The sequence below is a fragment of the Cervus elaphus genome, chromosome 2 (genome assembly GCF_910594005.1).
Source record: "Cervus elaphus chromosome 2, mCerEla1.1, whole genome shotgun sequence".
Classification (NCBI taxonomy): domain Eukaryota; kingdom Metazoa; phylum Chordata; class Mammalia; order Artiodactyla; family Cervidae; genus Cervus; species Cervus elaphus.
The window spans coordinates 21,402,843-21,424,496 of record NC_057816.1 but is presented as its reverse complement, the minus strand read 5'-3'; the positions used below and the strand labels follow the sequence as shown (position 1 = coordinate 21,424,496).

General features: G+C 41.1%; 1 protein-coding gene across 2 annotated transcripts; it reads left to right on the top strand.

The window, feature by feature from the left end:
• The first annotated feature begins 520 nt into the window (after positions 1-520).
• Positions 521-21,393, top strand: STT3A (STT3 oligosaccharyltransferase complex catalytic subunit A). Of its 2 annotated transcripts, none has more exons than XM_043873745.1 (18): positions 521-710; positions 2,775-2,907; positions 3,671-3,731; positions 6,082-6,203; positions 6,583-6,728; positions 8,235-8,325; positions 9,502-9,608; positions 10,271-10,435; positions 11,663-11,843; positions 12,643-12,798; positions 13,737-13,828; positions 14,499-14,654; positions 14,908-15,096; positions 16,099-16,215; positions 16,333-16,435; positions 19,227-19,415; positions 20,228-20,343; positions 21,289-21,393. In XM_043873745.1, exons 2-18 carry the CDS (start codon positions 2,820-2,822, stop codon positions 21,325-21,327), a joined length of 2,118 nt encoding a protein of 705 aa, XP_043729680.1. In that variant the 5' UTR covers positions 521-710; positions 2,775-2,819; the 3' UTR covers positions 21,328-21,393. The 2 variants fall into 2 exon arrangements, with proteins under 2 accessions (XP_043729680.1, XP_043729690.1); XM_043873755.1 differs by having other exon boundaries at positions 675-792.
• The last annotated feature ends 261 nt before the right edge of the window (positions 21,394-21,654 follow it).

The following is a 21,654-nucleotide window of genomic DNA, read 5'->3' as shown; positions in this document are numbered from 1 at the left end:
CAGGTCTCTCGTCCATCGCAGTTTACCAGAGCAAGGTCAAATGATTCTCCAGCGAACTGTCAGACAAGATCCTGTACAAGATGTAACAGTCTGGATTGTGAAGCGCCTGAGTTTTCATTGAGAATTAGTAAAACAAACAAACAAAAAAATTCTTCTCACCTCTCCTTTAACCTTATATTAAGTAACGTCAATTTCTACCTTTAAAAAAACAAGACTCTCTGAAACGGAATCGGATGATCTCAGTTCAGCTTTGGGGGATCTGTAGTTTCGGCCTGTGCCTTTGCGTCGTTACCCCTTCTTGTCACGTGACTGGGCTAAACGCACCGCCCTTTCCGCCCGCGACTCCTTCGCGGTCCGCAGACCGACACGTCACTGCTCGGCCCTCAACCAAACTGCTCCGAGCGTGTTCTTTCCGCGCGCTGGCTCTCAAGAGCCGGCCTATCATGGCTGGGCAGTTGGACGAAGTCCCGCCTTCCAGCTACTAAGTGATATCTGTATTGTCCAGTTAAAACGTAGGAGCGCGGCTGCGTTCACGCCTCCAAGTCTGACAGACAGCTCCAGAACCCTATCGCTCTCTTCAAGGGTCAGATTGTACCTGAACTAGCCAATGGGGAGCAGTCCGGGAGGCGGACCCGGCGCTGCCAGGGTTGGGTGCACTGTTGAACAGATGGCAGAGGGAGGCGAGCGGATTCCAGAGGAACGCCGGTCAGGTGAGAAGGCCTTGGGATGTAACTTGAGGATTAGCGGCAGGTGCAGTCCAAGGCGTTGGTGGGACTGAGCGAAGCGCAGGAGGTGCGGCTTTAATGGCGGCGGCCGTGGGCGCAGGCAGAGTCTGGGGCCTTGCAGAGGAGGGGGCGTGGGACGTGGTGTGGGGGGAATGGAAGGATGTGAGGGTCTGGGATGGGTCCTGCACTTAGGCCAGGTGGGCGTGGGAAAGATGGGGCTCTGGCACCGACTAGTCCTGGAGGGGGTGGCGCTTAGGATCCTTAGGTGGTGGGGTGCCCCACGCTGGGTGGTGCCGGAGGTGTTGAGTTCTGGGAAGATGGGAGACGGAGGGAGGGACCTGCTGTAGTGGGCAGAAGTGGGGGAGGGAGGGACAGGCGTGAGAAAGTGTGTGGGCAATTGGGAACTAGAACCAGGGTGAGACAAGACGCCGCACTTTGCAGGCACAGTTGAAGTGGAGGACAGATGCCCAGTGTTTTAAGAAAAGTGTCTTTGCCGTTAAGCGATGTGCGAACACGACCAGTGAGCACAGTATGGAAACTCCCTTGAGATCCTGGTGTAAATTACCAGCTTCTTTACTCAGTTTTCAAGGAAAGGTTCTAGTGCTCTCATTTCATCCGCTTAGTCTTCTAGGCATGTGGCTCCTATCAGCTCAGTAGTGGTAAGTCTTCCTGTTTCAGGCGTTGGAGAAAACAAGTTCAGTCTTGAGGGATGTAACTGGGTTATGGACTTCCTAGAGTTAGCTGTTTATTTTTGATCGCACGGTATGGTTTTCCTTTGGGACTGTAATTAAAAATAAATGTACAACTGCTCCTCTGGGACAGTTAATTATGGAAAAAGATGCTTGAGTCCTTACTGTTGGAGCTAGGAATGTATGATTCTTCATGCCCTCCACCTAGTCCAGTGTTATTTTTTTCCCTCCTTTCCTCTAGTAATAGTTGGAAAAAGATCTGGAAGGATCCAGGTTCCTTTTATTAGTTTTTTTCCTCAGTCTTTAGTGTTGCATATTCTTTATCACTTAGCCCTTGACCAGCTTATGATTTAAGAAGGCAGTGCTGTTTTAAACAGAAATAGCTAAGCTCCTACTGAGTGCTGATAAAATATTGTCCATCAAGTGATCACCTTTCTGAATGGTCTGGAGACTACTTCCTTCCTTCAACATTTTATTTTAATCTAATACCTCCCTCACCACACACAGCCCAATATTTTTTTTTTTTTTTGGCCTTAGTAGGAAAATTTTATTTTCTTTACCCTCCAGATTGTTATCTGGTTCTATGAGCTGTCTCTCGATCAATGGCTTAAATCAGCAATGTCAGTTACAGGATGCTTTGAGACAGCTGATGGGAAGTGGGTGTAGATTTGAGCAGTAGTTAAAGTGTGATATAAGAGATGGGAAGTGCAGTGATCTACCTGTGTGCCTCTCACTCCCCTCCTGAGTGCATGACTACTTGTATCAGTGATTAGTCATGCGCTCTAGTTGACCCTGCAACCCCACTGGGATTTGGAACAGAAAGAAGCTTATAGCCAGAAAGTTTGGAGCTGAAATTCAGGGCTGTAAACAGTGCCGATTCAGTCATGACTTCTGTTTCTCAGCCTTCTTCTTTCACTTCTGTGCTCATTCCCTGCTTTCTTTCATACATTCCTGCCTTTTCTTGAATGCTGTGTTTCTCCATTTAATCATTCTTTTCTCTGTTTTCAGTCTTTGCTGTTTTCTCTCTTTGCCTGTCTTTGCCTCTCTCGTTTTCCATGTGTTTCTCCTTTACTCCTGTCGTGCTACACGATTGCCAGTTCTGCTCCTTGGTGGCTGCAAAGACTGAGAAACAGAATGATGGTGATAGAGTCTCATCATTCCTTTTCATCCTTGACTGACAGCTCTGACAGGCCGACTTCCTTGTCTGTTGGTCGTAATTCAGGCTCAGCTTGGGTCTTAGTCCTGACCCTCTCCTGTGTGTTCACTTCTTCCTCTCTCTGTGGTTCTCTCCCACTGTAAAATATGGAAGTGAATTAGCTAAATCGAAGGTGTTTAATATCTCATGGTCTTGGCTTTCCAGTTTTAGCTATTTGACTGTCATCTGTTGCCGCCCATTGATGTGAAGATGACCAAGCTGGGATTTTTGCGGTTGTCCTATGAGAAGCAGGACACACTTCTGAAGCTTCTCATTCTGTCGATGGCTGCTGTGTTATGTGAGTGTGCATATGGACCTCTCTTTCTTCAGGATATGGAAGGGAGAAAATTTTGGAAAAAAAAAATTAGTAATGGCTTTCTTAAATGCTTTGCTTTTTTCCCAGCAGATTGTAATGTGTTCTTTTTTTTACTGTTCTCAACCAGTAGAATTTTGTGAAATCAAAAGAAACAAGGATTGTAGAAGTTTGGACTAGTGATCATCTGGGAAAGAATGGGAAGTGTGCTGTGTTAATTTTGGTTTTTCTTAGAACTGAAAGTGGTACCAGAGACCCTGGGATACTGAATTTTGTAAAAGATATTTGTCTTCTGTAGTTGCCTGCCTCAGTATTTCTGAAAGTCTTTCCAGCACTTATTCTGTTTTCTTAGGTTTTTCTTGCTCTTCATGAGTCACAAGTAGTCTAGATTCCCTTATCTCTTAGTTCACTCCAAAGGTAAGGTTGTGGGAAGGGGAGGTCAACGTATGTAGAAGATAACTATGTATATTAGGTGCAACACTAGTAGGTGAATGTGTTGTTATAGGCCTTGATAATAAGTAGTTAAATGTGTCCTACTTGAGTGGAAATGTGGGTATTATTGTCACGGGAAAATGAACTTCCTTGTTTCTTGTGTGTGGGAGGGATGGATAAATATTTTATTCAGTCATTATTTTGTATTTCCTGTGACTTCTGTGCTGGATAATACTATTGGCTGTGCAACATTACTATCTACTATTGTTTTTCATGGTATATTGCCATTAAAATATTAATTCTCTGTTTTATGCAGCGTTCTCCACTCGTCTCTTTGCTGTCTTGAGATTTGAAAGTGTCATCCATGAATTTGACCCGTGAGTACCTTTGCTTGGTCTGGTATTTCCTTCAAGAAGCATTCAGGTTAATGGGTTTCAGATTCAAATTCCAGGGAACTCTTGGTGATGGGGATGTACTTTCTATGCATTTCTACAATGGTCCCCTTTTTGAAACATTTCCAGTGGAATTTGAGACCACGTGAGTCTCTCAAACTTATAAAAAATGAGAGAGGCCTTGCTGGTGTGCCTCCCTATTGCTTAAGACCTGGCTAAGCTGAGAGAAGTCTGACTTCTCAGCTGGGTCAGCAGTTAATGGTACAGCCTAAGGGAAAGGGAACTGGGCCTGGTGTGTGTGTGTGAGGTTCAAGAGAAAAATCAGAGGTCGTGAACTTGAGATCCATGATGACTTTTTTTCTGTTTAACAATTTGTATGGTGTAAGTTGGGTCTGTAAGTTAAGTTCTAAGACATTGAGCAAAATTTAAAGTTGTGAGTTTGATTAAGGATTTTATTAGCTAAAAAGAGGCATAGGTGAAAGACATTTACTGAGCTTCATTCTGTTCCAAGAGCTGTTGTACAGATTATCTATAAATCCTCACAGTAACCCTATGAGATGGAGGTATTAGTGTCCCCTTTTTACAAATTAACTGAGGCTGGCAGATGCCATTCAAGGTCACATGTATAGTAAGTGTTACATATATGGTAAATGTTACAGGTATAGTGAATGTTACATATATAGTAAATGGAGGAGCCAAGATTTGAATTGAGGTTTGTCTCTGTTTCTAGACACTGGAGTAACTTGTATTACTGAAAGTTAAGGCTTCGTTTAAAATTTAGAGAGCCAGAATCATAGATTCTTGATGCATCATTGAGATCATAAAAATAGAATATTAGGTTTATGGAACAATTGATTCAAGTTTAATACCCACATGTGTTTGCAAGTTTATCATATTGTTTTGTGTAGATATTTGAAAGCACTTTGGAGGCATACAATTATCAATTTTTTTCCCTCAGGAATGAGATAACTTATATTCTTTTGGTTCTTGATCACCAGTATGTTAGGGCTTTTTCTCACACCCTCTAGATGAGTGAACATTGAGTTGAGATGGTCAGGGAAAGCAAGAGTATCTGCTCTGTAGTCATAGAGACAGAAGGGATGATACAGATCGTGTGATTTGACACTTCCTTTTGCAGAGCAGGAAACTGATGCCCAGAGTGTGACCCCAGGCCTGACCTTTTCCCACTATCTTGCACTTCCTCTGTCTCTCTGCCTCTCCTACTGTTAGGTGAAGGACATGATTCTGACACTGGTGACTGCCTGCTACCCCCATCCTTTCTGTCTCCCTGACAGTTAACAAAATATCACTCATCAGAATAAATGGAAGGATAGAGATTTATGCCATCTGCTACTTTACTCACTTCAGCTGCTAAAATTTGACTGACCAAGGAGGAAATAGGGTTAGAGGGGTGGGCGGGAAAGATGGTTAGTCATGATCATCTTTAGTGATTAAACAGTTCTTTTCACTTTACTTATTTGTTTATATATATATTTATTATATGTAATAAATTTGTTAATATATATATAATATATATAAATAAATTATATATATGATAAATTTTATATATATACATTGTATGTTATTTGTCTTTCTTTTTTACTTCTTCTTAAATGAGAAATTTAAGGGGCTTCATAGCTTGAGCGTAAAGAACTGTGTCTTTCTGTGTATAACTCTAAGCATTTTGTATCAAATACTTTTTATGTAATTTTTATGCTACCATGTAGGTGGCATTCAGAACTATTTTATTTTTTTTTATTTTTTCTTCAGAACTATTTTAAATAACAACATGAGTAGATCTTATTACAAATTTAAATACTCATTAAGAGGTTTGTGTTATGAAGTAGACTAAAAAATGTTCATCCTGCGTCTGGTGTTACACCCACATCTTTAGAGATGCTCCTCACTTGAAGTTACCCATGTGTCCTCGCATGTGTTATGGAAATGTTCTTTTGTGTGTTGCTGTCACTTGAAAAGAGTCAAATCTATTGGTGCCCACATCTCAGCTGTCCTGTCTTTTGAGTGCTTGAATCTTCTGACTGGGGCTGATGCCTACTACGTGCCAGCCTGGTGAAGTGTCTTAGCCTCCAGTTGCATTTCCTTATGAGAGAAGCAGTGCGTTAACTGAGACAAACATGGAGCTGCAAATGAGGAGGCTTGTGGTAATGTGAAGTGATTTTCCTGCTTCAAATACTTTTGGGTACCAAACTGACTTTGATTGGAGTAATGATAAGTTCCTCAGTGGTGTAACCTGAGGAGCCAAATTCACTGCACATTAGGGTAAATACTTGGGTTTGGGGAGGAGCAGACACAGTTCTTCCCTGTCTTGCTACAGGTACTTTAATTATCGCACCACCCGGTTCCTGGCTGAGGAGGGATTTTATAAATTCCATAACTGGTTTGATGACCGGGCCTGGTACCCTTTGGGACGAATCATTGGAGGAACAATTTACCCAGGTGAGGGGAACAGGATTTTTTTTTCCTCACAGCAGTAACTTATTTGTATATTATGGAACAGTGTTTTATTTCTAGTATCTTTGTTTAGTGACACTTGTAATTTCATTCTGATTACAGATTCCTAAAAGTAGATCCTATATAGAAGGGAGAATGTATATGAGAGAGTGGGGATGGGTAGCTTTTCATAAATTTTGGACTTCTGATTGAATCTACAGGATGGAAATTTATAGGCCTCCAGCAGCTGCTTTGTTAATATTTCTGGTGGGTTGTTGAGCCCCGTGTTATCACCTTATTGATAACTTGGATTTTCCCTTTCTCTTTCCCTTAAGTTCTTTGTCTTAGGAGGATAACCTATTGACCTTTCTTCTTCCTGTTGCAGGCTTAATGATCACCTCTGCTGCAATCTACCATGTCCTCCATTTTTTCCACATCACCATAGACATTCGGAATGTCTGTGTGTTCCTGGCCCCTCTCTTCTCTTCCTTCACCACCATCGTCACGTACCACCTTACCAAAGAGCTCAAGGTGAAGGATTTGGGGTGACAGGAGACTTGGGAATGGATGTTGTTGAACGTCTCTAGTAGATGCTAAAGGGTGGGGGACTGAGAGCTTAAGAAGGGCAGGGAGCTAGGGGCTAAAGACAGCTTTCAATGAGCCAAATTGCTAGTTTCATCCCAGTTCCTCCCTAGAGTATGTGGTGTCTTATCATTAACAACTGTTTGTACATATAAGGGAATGTTTGCTGTATATGGAAAAAGAGTTTTTGTGTTAGTTTATTCATCACAGGACTGCCTTTTTTTTTTTTTTTTGCTGTCTTTATTTTTGGCTGCACTGGGTCTTCGTTGCTTTGTGCAGATAGCGAGAGGGGGCTGCTCGTTTGTGGTGGCATCTCTTAATGCAGAGCCTGGGCTCTAGGCACATGGACTTCAGTAGTTGAGGCTCGACTGCCCTAGAACACAGGCTCTATGATGGCAGCGCACAGGCTTACTTGCCCTGCAGCCTGTGAATGTTCCTGGACCAGGGATCTAACCTGTGTCTGCTGCATTGGCAGGTGGATTCTTATCCACCAGGCCACCAAGGAAGTCCTGGAAAAAAAATATTTAAAGTGAGATTTAGATTTTGAATCTAGTATCCCTTGCAATCTAAGGGAGAGAAAAAATAGCTACAAGATATGTTCAAAAACAGTTAGTTCTTCCTATTGGAAATGGACACTTAGCTTAACAATTATTTGTTGATTTTTTAAAAAACATTTATTTAAAAATTCTGAAACCACTTGCCTCTTATAATTAGAGTCTGTGATATGGTCTTGCCTTCCCCAGGTTTCTGCCTTGCTGACCCTGGCCCCTGGGATGTTATTCTTTGTGGCTGTGGTGTCAGGGATATACCTGAGAGGTGCTAAACCAGTTGGAGGGCTTGGGAAACTTGAGTTTAGTTTGAAAGCTCTTTCATCCTTCTCCTTGCTGCCCTGTTCCAGATTTGACTCTTATCAACAGTCAGGTCTTTCCTCTTTTGGTGTGTGGGTTATATTTTGTTTTTCCTCTTTCCCAAGATCACAGATTGACTTGGAATATTCCAGCTCTGTTATCTAAGCTGGCATCTTTAGTCCACTGCAGATTATCACCTCTGTTTGTTGACTTTTTAGCTCAAATACTTATGTCTTCTTTTGTCCATGCTTGCATAGCTTTTAGGTATGTGACTGGAGTTCCTGTGGTGTGCAGATATTGTTGGGGGGGACTCAAATCTGGGGGTACTCCAACCCAGCTGCCCATTCTGGGGCAGCATCTCACTGATTTCATGATTTGTCTGTTCTTAGCGCATGTGTACTCAGTTTCAGACTTAGTAACATGGCAGGGAGGGAATTGGTGGTGAAGTGTGTAACTTTCTTGTGCTGCAAGCATTCCTAGCATCACATCTCCCTTGCAAAGTGTTGGACTATTCTCTGGGCCCCATAGAAACAGATTGGACTAGTGGATCCTCTCCTCTCCCCGGATGTATTGGTGTTGACTTCCTATTACCCCTCTTGTCTTACAGGATGCAGGAGCCGGCCTTCTTGCTGCTGCCATGATTGCCGTGGTTCCTGGCTATATCTCCCGGTCTGTGGCTGGCTCCTATGATAATGAAGGTGAGACTTAAAGTTTACCTTATTATCTGGCAGAGCTTTGTGAAGGGCAGTAGAATCTGGGTTCAGATCTGCTATTTAGCAATAGCAAAAATGGTGTCTGGGTGAGAAGATTAGAAGTGGGCAGGAAGGGACCTCAGACTCTTAAGTTTATATTCTTTCTCTATCATTTTCTCTAGAAAGGTAGCTGGTAATTTTCCTTAAATAAGGCCTCTGGCTCATCTCTGTATTCCTAAAAGTAGAGTTAGGTTTTAGGGTTGGATGGATTTTTGTTATTGTTTATTCACTGAGTGGTGTCTGATTCTTTTGTGATCTTAATTACTGTAGCCCACCAAGCTCCAGGGTTGAATGATACTATTGTTTTAACACTGTCATCATTTGCTTTATTTTAGATGAAAGGAATGGATATTCTTAAAAAACCGTAATGACTTTTATTGACTTATTTCCAAATCACTCTGTATTTATTGAATGTTATTGGTAAAACAGTGTTAGGTATTACAGAAATAGTTAATGAATAAGAGTATTGGCTTATAGTTAAGGAATTTCAGAGGTAGATAATGAACAAAATAATTTAGCCCATAATCTATTAATGCAGGTTAATTCAGACCTATAAAAATAAATACTGAAGAGCAGATAGTATTGTATGCCATGAGAGAAGAATGAACAGAGTATTTTGGGAACGCAGTGAGAGAAGAGATTCAGATTTGGGGATCAGGGAAGGCTTTTTGGAAGTAGTTGTGTTTGAGCTGGGCCCTGAAGTTGGAACTTCATCAGGCAAATATTAAAGAGAGAGGCAGTTAGGGCATAAAGACCAGCTTATGGTAAGATGTGGAGGCAGGGTGGTGCTTAATAGTTTGGGATATCATTAGGACTCAAATAGCAGGGAGTGCAGTGTCTGAAAAGAACAGCAGCGATAATGACCGAACACCGAGTGCTTGCTGCGTGCTAGATTCTGTTGCAGGTGGTTTACATGCAGAGGTTAAATTCGTCTTTACGGCATGTGTGTGAAGTAGACACTATTATGGACTCTTTTTTTTTTACCAGAAACTTAAGACAAAGAGATGTAGAGTAATTACACTGTTAATGGATTGTAGGTCTGAGATATGCAGGTAGTTTGTTGCAGATCAGTATTTATTACCCTAGTGTGGCCTTCTGTTGAATTTTGTGTTCTTTCTGCAGGGATTGCCATCTTTTGCATGCTGCTCACCTACTACATGTGGATCAAAGCAGTCAAGACTGGTTCCATCTACTGGGCAGCGAAGTGTGCCCTTGCTTACTTCTACATGGTAACTCTTTACTTCCTTCTTCCAGGAGTCTCTCTATGTCTGCATACCTGTTGGGATCAACTGATGTAAATTGGAAGTAGCTCTTGGGGTTTGAGACCATGGAGCAGAGGACAGAAGCCTTTATTGTCTCTTGTGTCCATACAAAGCCTAACCCAAGGCAGGCAGATGATAAGATAGAGGAAATTTTTTTTAATTTTTAGAGGTCTCCAGATACTGTATTTCTTATGGATACATGTTGGTTGGCCAGCTCTCTTTTCTGATATGTTTCCCTTAATTTTTTCCTTTCCTAACATATTATTTTTTCTGTTCAATCTTTCATAAACCCTGAGACTTCTTCCCTTCACTGTTTCTGCTTGCCCACATTTCGCATGTATCCCCAAATCCTCCATGTGACCTTATAGTAGGTCACATCCAGATTAATGCCGAGGGTTAGGGGCCTTTCGTTTTGTGATCTCAAGGATAGGAGCCATAGAGAACAAAGGACTGAGTTACAGTAATGTGTTTAATTTGATTTTCCTGTTTAAAGGAGTCAGTTACCTAAAATGTTTAAACCAGTTGGCGTTAATAAAGTTTTTGGTTACCATAAGTAGATGTTCTTTAAAAAGGTCACAGGTGACAAGGAGGAGTCCTGAGAGGAGCTGTCCTTTCTCATCCTGTCCTAGGTCTCTTCCTGGGGAGGTTACGTGTTCTTGATCAACTTGATCCCTCTTCATGTGCTAGTGCTGATGCTCACAGGACGTTTCTCCCACCGGATCTACGTGGCGTACTGTACTGTCTACTGCCTGGGCACCATTCTTTCCATGCAGATCTCCTTTGTGGGTTTCCAGGTGAGCCCTAGACTGTGTGGGGTCTTTAGTTTCTTCTACCTTTTCCCTAAGCATCTCCAACTAAATTGATTTATCTTGGATTCTGGTGAGGATGTTAAAACTTACAGGTCTGACCTTGGACTGCTTGTGTTAACTGAAACAACAGAATCATTGGTCAATAAAGTCTGCCTCCTGAGTGTGTTAATATTTGTTCATGCAGTCTAATTGCTCTTAATTTAGCTTAAGTTTGGGGAGAAGCAGGGATATTTTGGTAGAACTGAGTTGATGTGAGTGATCACAGTGATCTTTTTCAGTCCTTTTTAATGTGAATGATCCCATTCAGTAGTAATGGCCCCTGAACTTCTTATTGGGGCCAAGTGATTAAGTCCTTTAGGAAGCAGTACATAGACCTTTTAACCACATTACTCCATAGGGTTAAGAGACAGCTATTAAATCAGAGGAATGATGTGATATGTGTGATTTTTCATGTAATATTCTTATGAAAGTGGAACCCTTATTCAGCTCAGCAAGTATTTTCTTTGCTCATCCCCTACAATGTGCAGTTTGCTAATAACTGGGAAATGTAAAAAGTAAAGATGTGATCCTGGTCCTTAAGGAAGTCTTGCTGGGAAAGACACCCGTACAGCTCTCTGGTGTAGTGGTCCTAGAAATGTAGTCCTGGATCAGCAGGCTCAGCAGCATCAGGGAATTCATTAGAAATGCAAATTCTGGATTTGAATCTACTGAGTTTCAGAAGCTCTGGTGGTGGGGCTCAGCTGTCTGTGTCTAAACACCCCCTCTTCACTCTACCATGACTATGCTGCCTGGTGGAGTTTGAGAACCGTTTGTCTTAAGTTACAGGAGAGATCTAAGGTGTGTGGAATGTAGAGGAGAGCGATGTATTTCAGCTTGGCAGAGTAGGAGGCAATGGTATTTGCTTGGGCCCTTGAATGATGGGAATTTCAATGAATGCAAATTTTGGGAAAATGAGAAAATTACAAACAAGGCTCAAGAAATAGCCTGAGCAAAGGCCAGACATGTGATATTGATAGAGTATGGTACACTTTGGATTCCAGGTATTCTGTGGAAATGTGGCAGGTGAATTAGACCCTCTCCTTGATTGGCCCTAATTCCTTGGTAGCCTCAGAACTCACTGGACTCTTTGGTCTGAACTTGGTCTGGATGATTCAGGTCAAGGCTGGACCCATTGTTTTCCTGACTTTCTCACACATCTGCTTTCACCTACAGCCCGTCCTCTCATCGGAGCACATGGCAGCCTTTGGGGTCTTTGGTCTCTGCCAGATTCACGCCTTTGTGGATTATCTGCGCAGCAAGTTGAATCCACAGCAATTTGAAGTTCTTTTCCGAAGTGTCATCTCCCTGGTGGGCTTTGTCCTTCTCACCATTGGAGCTCTCCTCATGCTGACAGGTAGGAAAGGCTTTTAGTATTAAGTGTAAATGGGTATGAACATAGCATAAACTCCAAAAACATGGGTTATTTCCTGACCACAGGAAAAATGCATTCTTTTTCTCCCATTTCTCTTGATTTCATGCATATTAAATCCATATTACACACTCAATCCATTTGTCAGCCAGTATTTGGATTCAGCATAGAAAGAAGATCTTATTCGATCAGTATTTAATCTCAGAAGATTCACACTTGGTAACAGAACTATATTTACCATGCTTATCTTTCTCTTTTTTTCTTTTGTCCTTTTCTTTCCTAATGGTATATTGGTAGGTTGGGAGAAATCCTAACATTGTCTGCCCTACAACGTGACTTCATCTAATCCTATATGACAGAACTATGTTTAGTTTGGTTAGCATGGCACATTTTCCTCACGTAGATGTCGCAGAGTCTGATTTGATTTTGCCCAGGACTCTGTATTGTCTAATTCAGAGCAACACTGAAGGATGGCTTGACTTAGTTTATAGCATAGGCCTTGGTTTGACCAGATTTAGTTTAACCCTTCCAGGAAGCGTTTCCACCTCCTTCTCTGAGTTTACTTACAGCCTGGCTTTATTCTGCTGACTGTGCTGACATAAGTACTCTCACATTTGAGAGAAAGGAATCAGTGAAATTCTCAAGGTATTTGTGACATTTAGACAAAAACTTAGTCCTCCTTTGTGTCAGAGAATCTTATTATGGAAAGTTATGATTAGTTAGGATCAGATGTTATTTTGTTTCAAAAGTAATTATGAAATATTTGTTGCCTCTTTACTGCCAGGAAAAATATCTCCCTGGACGGGGCGTTTCTACTCCCTGTTGGATCCTTCTTACGCTAAGAACAACATCCCCATCATTGCCTCTGTGTCTGAGCATCAGCCTACGACCTGGTCCTCATACTATTTTGACCTACAGCTTCTTGTCTTCATGTTCCCAGGTCTGTCTGCCTTGTTCTGAAGTGGTCTTCTTTGTAAGAATCATTTGATTCAAAATAAGTAAAATACCCCCATCCTTATATTTTTATTGTTTTCGTTTTTTGCCTGTGTATTTATGTGGTACAGAAGATGGCTTAAACACATTTTTCTAATATTTGAAGCAGAATGGAAATCAGAAGTTGAACAATTGCAGATACTGGCAAACTCAGAGTCTCATAGTTTTTTGTTCAGTTGTATTATAAAATTCAACCCTAATTCAGATTTTTTTTTAAGTACTTCTAGTGTACCCAACCCGTCATCCCTGACTCCTTCCTGTTTATCTTCTTGATAGTATTGAATTTTGACAGTAGGCATAGCTGATTGTAAAGCCTCTTCATCTAACGTACCTTCTGGCCAGTTCAGATATAAGAATGTACCACTGATAGGGAGCTTTTTTTTTTTAATTGAAATAACTTTATATTTTTTTCTTACTATGAAAATAAGTTGTCTTTTATACAAATAGAGACAAATATTAAAGTTTCAGGAGTTCTCACCACATACCTGTCGCTCCTGTTAACACTTGGAATGTATATTCATCCAATTGTTTACTGATTAAAAGTCAGATGATAGAGTTTTTCTCCTGACTCTAAATTTTTTTATCATAATTTATGTTATTTAGGATTATGTCAGTGAACTAGTGTTTAAGATACAGCATTTGTTAATTTTTTAAGTACAGAGGTATGTAAAGAAGGTGGCAAATGGTCCATAAACTTATGCAGCAATATTTTAATTGATGTGTTTTATTCTGTTTTATAAATATGCTATAGTTAACTACCTCCCTTATGTTGGACATTTAGGTGGTTTCAGATTTTGTGCTATTTTAGAGTGCCATAGTACCATCTTTACCTGTGTCTGATTGTTTTTCCAGCTCTTCACTTCTTTTTTCCCTTTATTTTTGTAGTTGGCCTCTATTACTGCTTTAGCAACCTGTCTGATGCCCGGATTTTCATCATCATGTATGGCGTGACCAGCATGTACTTCTCAGCTGTGATGGTGAGGAATGCCCTCAGTCCTGGTGAACCTTTCCGTCCTTGCCTCAGGGCTTTTCTTCTTCCCCCGGCCCGGGAGGGCTCAGTGGTGACAACGGTGCAGAGGCTTCCCTCTGAGGACTTGAGGGGCTGAGTGGGAATGCTGCTCGCGGTTGTTGGTCTCTCCCAGGAATGTACTGGGTGCTCACATTTTCTGATTGTGAGGCCCACCTTTCTTGGTTTCATACCCTTGTGTCAGGGAGAGGCCCTGGGCAGCTTCCTTCCTTCTCTTCCTGCAGTCTCAACAAGGGAGATAGTGTTTTTTTCTTAACGGCTTGGGTGCTGAGTGCCAGGTTGTTAAAAGAGAGGAGAAATTTTATATATTGCAGTTAAGACAGTGCTTCTCAGACTTTTTTGATTCCAAACCACAATTAAGAAATACTTTTTATAGCCTATCATTACTCAGGATGTACATACATACATACATGAAGAACTGGGAAAAAAAAAAAACTTAAAAAAAACACATAACTTATACTATAGGTGTGTCAAGTATTTTCTCTCCTGTTTTGTTCTGTTCCATTGACAGACCATGTTTGTTGAAAACCCCTAAACAGATGTCATCATCTACTAATAGGTTGAAATCTGTAATTTGTAAAACACTGATCCGATTGTGATCTTGCTTCCTGTTTTTCTAGGTGCGTCTGATGCTGGTGTTGGCACCTGTTATGTGCATTCTTTCTGGCATTGGAGTCTCTCAGGTGCTGTCCACTTACATGAAGAATTTGGACATAAGTCGACCAGACAAGAAGAGCAAGAAACAGCAGGATTCTACTTACCCTATTAAGAATGAAGTGAGAAGCAACACAGAACAGGCTGGGGGAACTGTGTGTGTTGTGTGTGTGTGCACGTGCATGTACAAGCATCTGTGGGGTTTTTTTTGAGGGGGAGTAAAGTAGAGCACTGTCACTGGAGGTCAGAATTAATTCATATAGCCTCTGACTTATTTTGGTTCATTTTTTCTAAATCATTGACTGTGTGTAAGAAGCTGTTCTGTGCTATGTAAATTTAATTTGGTTTACAACACAATTATTCTTCCTTGTCTAGGTGGCAAGTGGCATGATACTGGTCATGGCTTTCTTTCTCATCACCTACACCTTTCATTCGACCTGGGTGACCAGTGAGGCCTACTCTTCTCCCTCCATTGTGCTGTCTGCTCGTGGTGGAGATGGCAGTAGGATCATTTTTGATGATTTTCGAGAAGCGTACTATTGGCTTCGTCACAATACTCCAGAGGTGAAAATTTGGGAGGTGTGGGATTGTGGGGTGGGAGGTGTGGGATTGGGGGTAGGAGGAAGGGAAAGACATTTGCTATTATAGTGAATCAAATAGCTTTTAGATGGTAGAAAGCTTGGAGAAGTTGGAACTATAGAACCTGGTGTTGAATGGGCCTTAAAGGTCAACCTCAATTCAAGTCAGGATGTCTTCTGTAGCAGCCCTTCCTGGTTCAGGTTATCTGCACTCTGCTTGGACACTTGTATTGACTGCATGGTGATATTGTGAGGTAGGCCATTCCAATTGTAAAAGAGAAAGGTTGACAGTAAGTAATGCATGTTTATTGTAGAAAAATCAGAAAATAGAAGTAAAAGACAAAGACAAATTTTCTATAAAGGATCACCTAATGATAACCACTTTTAATATTTTGGTTTATACCTTTGGAGCATCTGAAGTCATTTCCTTTCCAGTAGCTACTGAGATTGGCAATTGTGAGTTAGATTCTTTTTTTTTTTCCAATTGTGAGTTAGATTCTTATAAGAATTTCTTTTTCTTTATTCGTCATATCCTGTGATTTATCCCCTCCCACCTCCTACCTCCTTTCTTTATAGGAGCTGATTTTTGTGATATTGTTTATGATCATTTTTTATGGTCATTTCTCTGATGACACCAAGTTGTTTATTTGGAAATATTACACAGCCCCCTATAGCTCCCACGCCATTATGTTTATTTTTATAAGATGATCTGGAATAAAAGTATTGGCAATGTTGGATTGTATGATTTGCATTGAGATTTCATTATGGTATACAAAGGTAGGACCAGGTGCCAAGATTTATTTTCTTGTTAGGCATATGTTATTCTGCAAAGAGTCGGACACAACTGAGTGGCTGAACTGAACTGAACTGATTGTGTAAAGAAATTAATTAGCTGTATGTTAATTCCTGTCAAATGCTGTTCCATTCCTAGTATTTGATTTTTGGAGTTGGTAAGACACTTGTAATGTCAATTTCTCATTCTTTTCAGGATGCGAAGGTCATGTCATGGTGGGATTATGGCTACCAGATCACAGCTATGGCTAATCGGACGATTTTAGTGGATAATAACACATGGAATAATACCCATATATCTCGAGTAGGGCAGGTAAGGTGAAGGGGTCATTTGAGTGTTTGATGCACAGGGTCTCATGGGAAATACTTCTCCGTGAGGGATCACATGGCCTGGAATTTTGCTCTGAGAAATGTGCATGTGTTTTTCCAGGCAATGGCATCCACAGAAGAAAAAGCCTATGAGATCATGAGGGAGCTTGATGTCAGCTACGTGCTGGTCATTTTTGGAGGCCTCACTGGGTATTCTTCAGATGGTAATGAATTTGATTATATTTCTAGCTACAAGGTTAAGAAAACTAGATGAATCGCCTACTTTTCTATCCTTTTGCTAATATTATCAACATATTTTCTTAGTTGATACATACTTGCAACTTGAGGTTTGGTTATTTTGATTTTTGTTTCAAACAAGTAGGAAGTAGATGTAAAGAATTCTCATGCAAGCATGAAAAGTGAAAGTGTTAGTCACTTCGGTCGTGGCCGGCTCCTTGTGACCCTATGGACTGTAGCCTGCCATGCTCCTCTGTCCGTGGGATTCTCCAGGCAAGAATACTGGAGTGGGTAGCCATTTCCTCTTCCAGGGGATCTTCCCAATCCAGGGATTGAACCGGGTCCCCTGCATTGCAGGCATATTCTTTACCATGAGCCTCCAGGGAAGCCCCATGTAAGTGTGGCATGCTATAATTGTCTGAAGACCTGGGAATAGTTCCACAAGCAGTGAACAATAAAGAACATAAGGCCTCTGAGAATGAGCTTAAGAATTAGCATTTTTTAGTGGGGTTAAGCCAGAGTCATCTCCCAACTTAAAATGTTTCTCATATATATATGTGTGTGTTTGTGTGTGTGTATATATACATATATATATGGCATATGTTAACCATGTTCCCTATAATTATTAGCAAATCCCAGGGTTAGAAGAATCATCCAAATACAGTTCTCTGCCTCAAAAAAAGCTTGAAAAACTTAAAGCAATACCTGTTTCAACTTTAAAAGGTTAAACACTTCTGAAAGTTTATAATAAAAATGGTAGTCCTCTGTTTCTAAACCACCTTATAATATCAGTTCCCAGGAAAATTATTCCTTCAGTTATTTCTTCTAGTACTTATATTCATATTTCTAAATAATATGTATATTCTACTCACGGATCGATCATTTTAGATACCCTTTATCAACTTCTTATATTAGATAAAGAATTTAGTTCTCTGTATTTCCCTCTCCCCCTTTTCATCTTTCATCTTCTCAGTAGAGTTAACGATCAGTATTTGGTTAAATTCAGATAAAGCGTTTTCAAAATCTTGACTAAATAAGTACTATGTACTGCTGAGTCAACCTTTACACCGTGGTTAAACATTCTTATCTAGAATAACTTGTTTTCCTGCAGTTAATAATTACCTCTAATTTCTGTCTTAATTTTCTTTGACTGTATGGTTGTTTCTTAGAGATGTTCAAATTTTAGATTATATCTGGCTTCTGATATGGACAGACTTAACAGATTCACCTGCATAGAATGTATCAAGTGTCAGTATAAAGTAGTAAGACTAGTTTCTATGTGTGTCTTGTACAGGCAGAGGAGGAATGACTATAGCAGGGATGTGTTCCTGTGGACTTGCACTTTCACAAACAATTGCTTCAGCACTGTTTGGTTGTGTGTGACTCTAGGTGTTTTTCTTATTGATGATAATAATATATGCAAATAGTACAGAAAGTTTTTTGTGTATGTATGTTTGTGTGCTTATGTGTTTGTATGCATATGTATTTTTATATATGTGAATGTACACACATAGGTGGTAGAAATAGATGGTTCCCTGGAATCTTTAGTATTCCATGAGACATATATATATCTGTCTACCACATTTTCTTATTAGGTCATCTGTTGATAGATTGAGGTTATTTCCATATCTTGGTTATTTTGAGTAATACTGCAGTGAATACTGATTTCTCTTGGGAATAGTGATTTCATTTCTTCTGGGTATATCCCAAGAAATGGGATTTCTGGATCACATGGTGGTTCTATTTTGAATTTTTTGAGGAACCTACCTACTGACTCCTATAGTGTCTGTACCAATTTACATTATGACCAGCAGTGCACAAGGATTCCCTTTATTTAGCATCTTCACCAGCATGACTTTTGTCTCTTTGATGAGAGTCATTCTAGCAGGTATGTGGTGATGCCTCATTGTAGTTCTGATTGGCCTGCGTGCATGGTCAGTTGCTCAGTGGTGTCCGAGTCTTTGTGACCCCATTGACTGTAGGGCACGCCAGGCTTCCCTTGTCCTTCACTGTCTTCTGGAGTTTGCTCAAACTCATGTCCAGTAAGTTGGTGACACTATCCAACCATCTCATCCTCTTTCGCCCCCTTCTCCTCCTGCTCTTAATGTTTCCCGGCATCATGGTCTTTTCCAGTGAGTCAGCTCTTCACATTAGGTGGCCAAAGTATTGGAGTTTCAGCTTCAGCAGCAGTCATTCCTGATTTCCTTTAGGATGGACCGGTTTGATCTCCATACTGTCCAAGGGACTCTCAAGTCTTCTCTAGCATCCCAATTCAAAAGCTTCAATTCTTCAACACTTAGCCTTCTTTGTGGTACAACTCTTAACATCCTTACATGACTATTGGAAAAACCGTAGCTTTGACTATCCAAACCTTTGTCAGCAAAGTGATGTCTCTGCTTTTTAATACACTATCTAGGTTTGTCATAGCTTTCCAAGGAGCAAGCATCTTTTAATTTCATGGCTGCAGTCACCATGAACAGTGATTTTGGAGCTTAGGAGAATAAAATCTGTCACTGCTTCTACTTTTTTCCCATCTATTTGCCATGAAGTGATGGGACCAGATGCCATGATCTTAGTTTTTTGAATGCTGAGTTTTAAACCAGCTTTTTCACTCCTCTTTCACCCTCATCACAACGCTCATTAGTAGCTTTCTTATTTTTATAACTTTAGAGTTAAATGGTACTGTATGCCACTAGGAAAGTATTAGAAATAGTGAATTTTCATTATGTGATTTAGCTGTAGCTACCTTGGTGATAAAGCAGTTTTTTCTTTTTCTAGACATCAACAAATTTCTGTGGATGGTCCGGATTGGAGGCAGCACAGACACCGGGAAACACATCAAGGAGCACGATTATTATACTCCAACTGGGGAGTTCCGTGTGGACCGTGAGGGCTCGCCAGTGCTGCTCAACTGCCTAATGTACAAGATGTGTTACTACCGGTTTGGACAGGTTTACACAGAAGCCAGTAAGCGATTCCTGAGAGCCTTAATAGCAACAGTAAGAAGAGTAGTAGCTAACACATACAGGAGATTTTTTATATTCCAGGCACTGCTCTGAATGCTTTATTTCTACTAATTCATGTAATCCTTACAGCAGTCCAAAAGGTTTAATATTATTCCCATTTTATATGTGATGAAATTGAGGTACAAATAGGTTCCTTAACTGCACAAGGTCCTATAACTAGTGCTGAGTTAGGTTAAACTCTGGCAGTCTGGCTCTAGAAAAGTCTGTGCTTTTGTTCATTACTTTTTATTACCTCTCAGTAAAAGGTGTTATACTGGAGAAAGGATTATGAACGGGAATAGAGTATGATAAAGGACTTTACATTTCTTCAGATAAATTGAAAGGAATGTGCTTAGGTTAAGTCTTTCCTTCTGACTCACAGTGTCTTGGTTCTGCATTTGGGACTGTTTTTGAAGTGGATGCAGGCTTGTGACATCTGGAAAGTTCTCTGTCCCATGGAAGGGTTACTAGCGTGTCCCAGAGGTCCTGGGTGGTAGTCCTCAGGAGTAGAGGTGCTTAGAGGTCAGGCCTCTGTCTCTTAGAAGAGATAACCTCCGTGGACTCCGCCAAGCACCATCTTGAGGAAGATGTGAGTTAGGATAGCACTCAATTTGCCCTTCCTGACTGATGTCCTTTTTTGTAGGCCCTACTCTACACAAACTGCATGCTAGGGAGTAACATTCCAGTGGTATGATTTACCACATGGACTTATTGTTTCCTTAGGAAATGAGCACTGTAGAAAGAAATTTGTCGTCTTTTTTTCTCCCTTTCTAGAGCGTCCGCTAGGCTATGACCGTGTCCGGAATGCTGAGATTGGGAATAAAGACTTTGAGCTTGATGTCCTAGAAGAAGCATACACCACAGAACATTGGTTGGTCAGGATATACAAGGTGAGCAGGTGTTACACTGTGAAAGCAGCTGTAGTGCTTAAAAATAGGCCACGTATTTGTAACATAGGGATATTTCTGTGTCTGAAAAACAGCCTGCTTGGAATTTTTCTTTTATTTTAGATTGTTCTTAGTAGACACCCCAGTCTGCTGTCATTCTGGCAGTGGTTGCAGTGATATTTTCCCAGCTGGGGTTAGGCTTGATCTGTTTTAGTGAGTATCAGGCTTGGGGGACGGGGGAGGTAGTAGGAGAGTGTGTGTTTGTTCGAACTATGTTTTCTTCTCTCCCACTGAAGAATTTATGGCATAGGAGTCACATCAGTTCAGTTCAGTCGCTCAATCGTGTCCATGGACCACAGCACGCCAGGCCTCCCTGTCCATCACCAACTCCTGGAGTCTACCCAGACTCATGTCCATTGAGTCGGTGATGCCATCCAACCACCTCACCCTCTGTCGTCCCCTTCTCCTCCCACCCTCAATCTTCCCCAGCATCTGGGTATTTTCAAATGAGTCAGCTCTTGGCATCAGGTGGCCAAAGTATTGGAGTTTCAGCTTCAGTATCAGTCCCTCCAATGAACAGTCAGGACTGATCTCGTTTAGGATGGACTAGTTGGATCTCCTTGCATCCCAAGGACTCTCAAGAGTCTTCTCCAACACCACAGTTCAAAAGCATCAATTCTTCAGCCCTCAGAGTCACATAGAAGTGTGTTATATCTCTTACATAAGAAAAGGTTGAGAACCTTTGCTATATTTGGAGGACAGATCATTTACACAGCTCCTTACAAGGTACCCTGAGAAGCTCAGCAGAGTAGCTAGTCTCACATCAGAGCCAAACCAGGGAGCAGAATCCAGTGTAACCCCTTCCTGTCTGGGTGAACCCAACTCAGTAGAGAAGCTCTCCCGTGCTGACCTGATTGTAAACGTTAAACTGATACCTTTGTGTTGCAGGTGAAGGACCTGGATAACCGAGGCTTGTCAAGAACATAAATATTACGTCTGGTTCTGATCTGCTTCGCACTGAGTGCGTCCCATTTAGGGCGCTGAAGACAGTTTTAAAAATATGCAGTGTATAAGAACAGAGCGTGATGAGATTAGAATTGTCCGGAGGTTTTGCCCTGGGCAGTGTGGGCTGGGCCAAATGGAATGATCTTTATAATTCTGAGCAGGTTACCAAATGAAATGTCATGGCTTTACTTTGGTCAATTAAAGGGGGGAATTTTTTTTTAAATGTGCCTTATTTGTTTTGACTTATAACTGATTTGAGGAAGCCTAAAGTTTATGCCAGGCTGGTAGAAGGACAGAGAGCAGACCTCA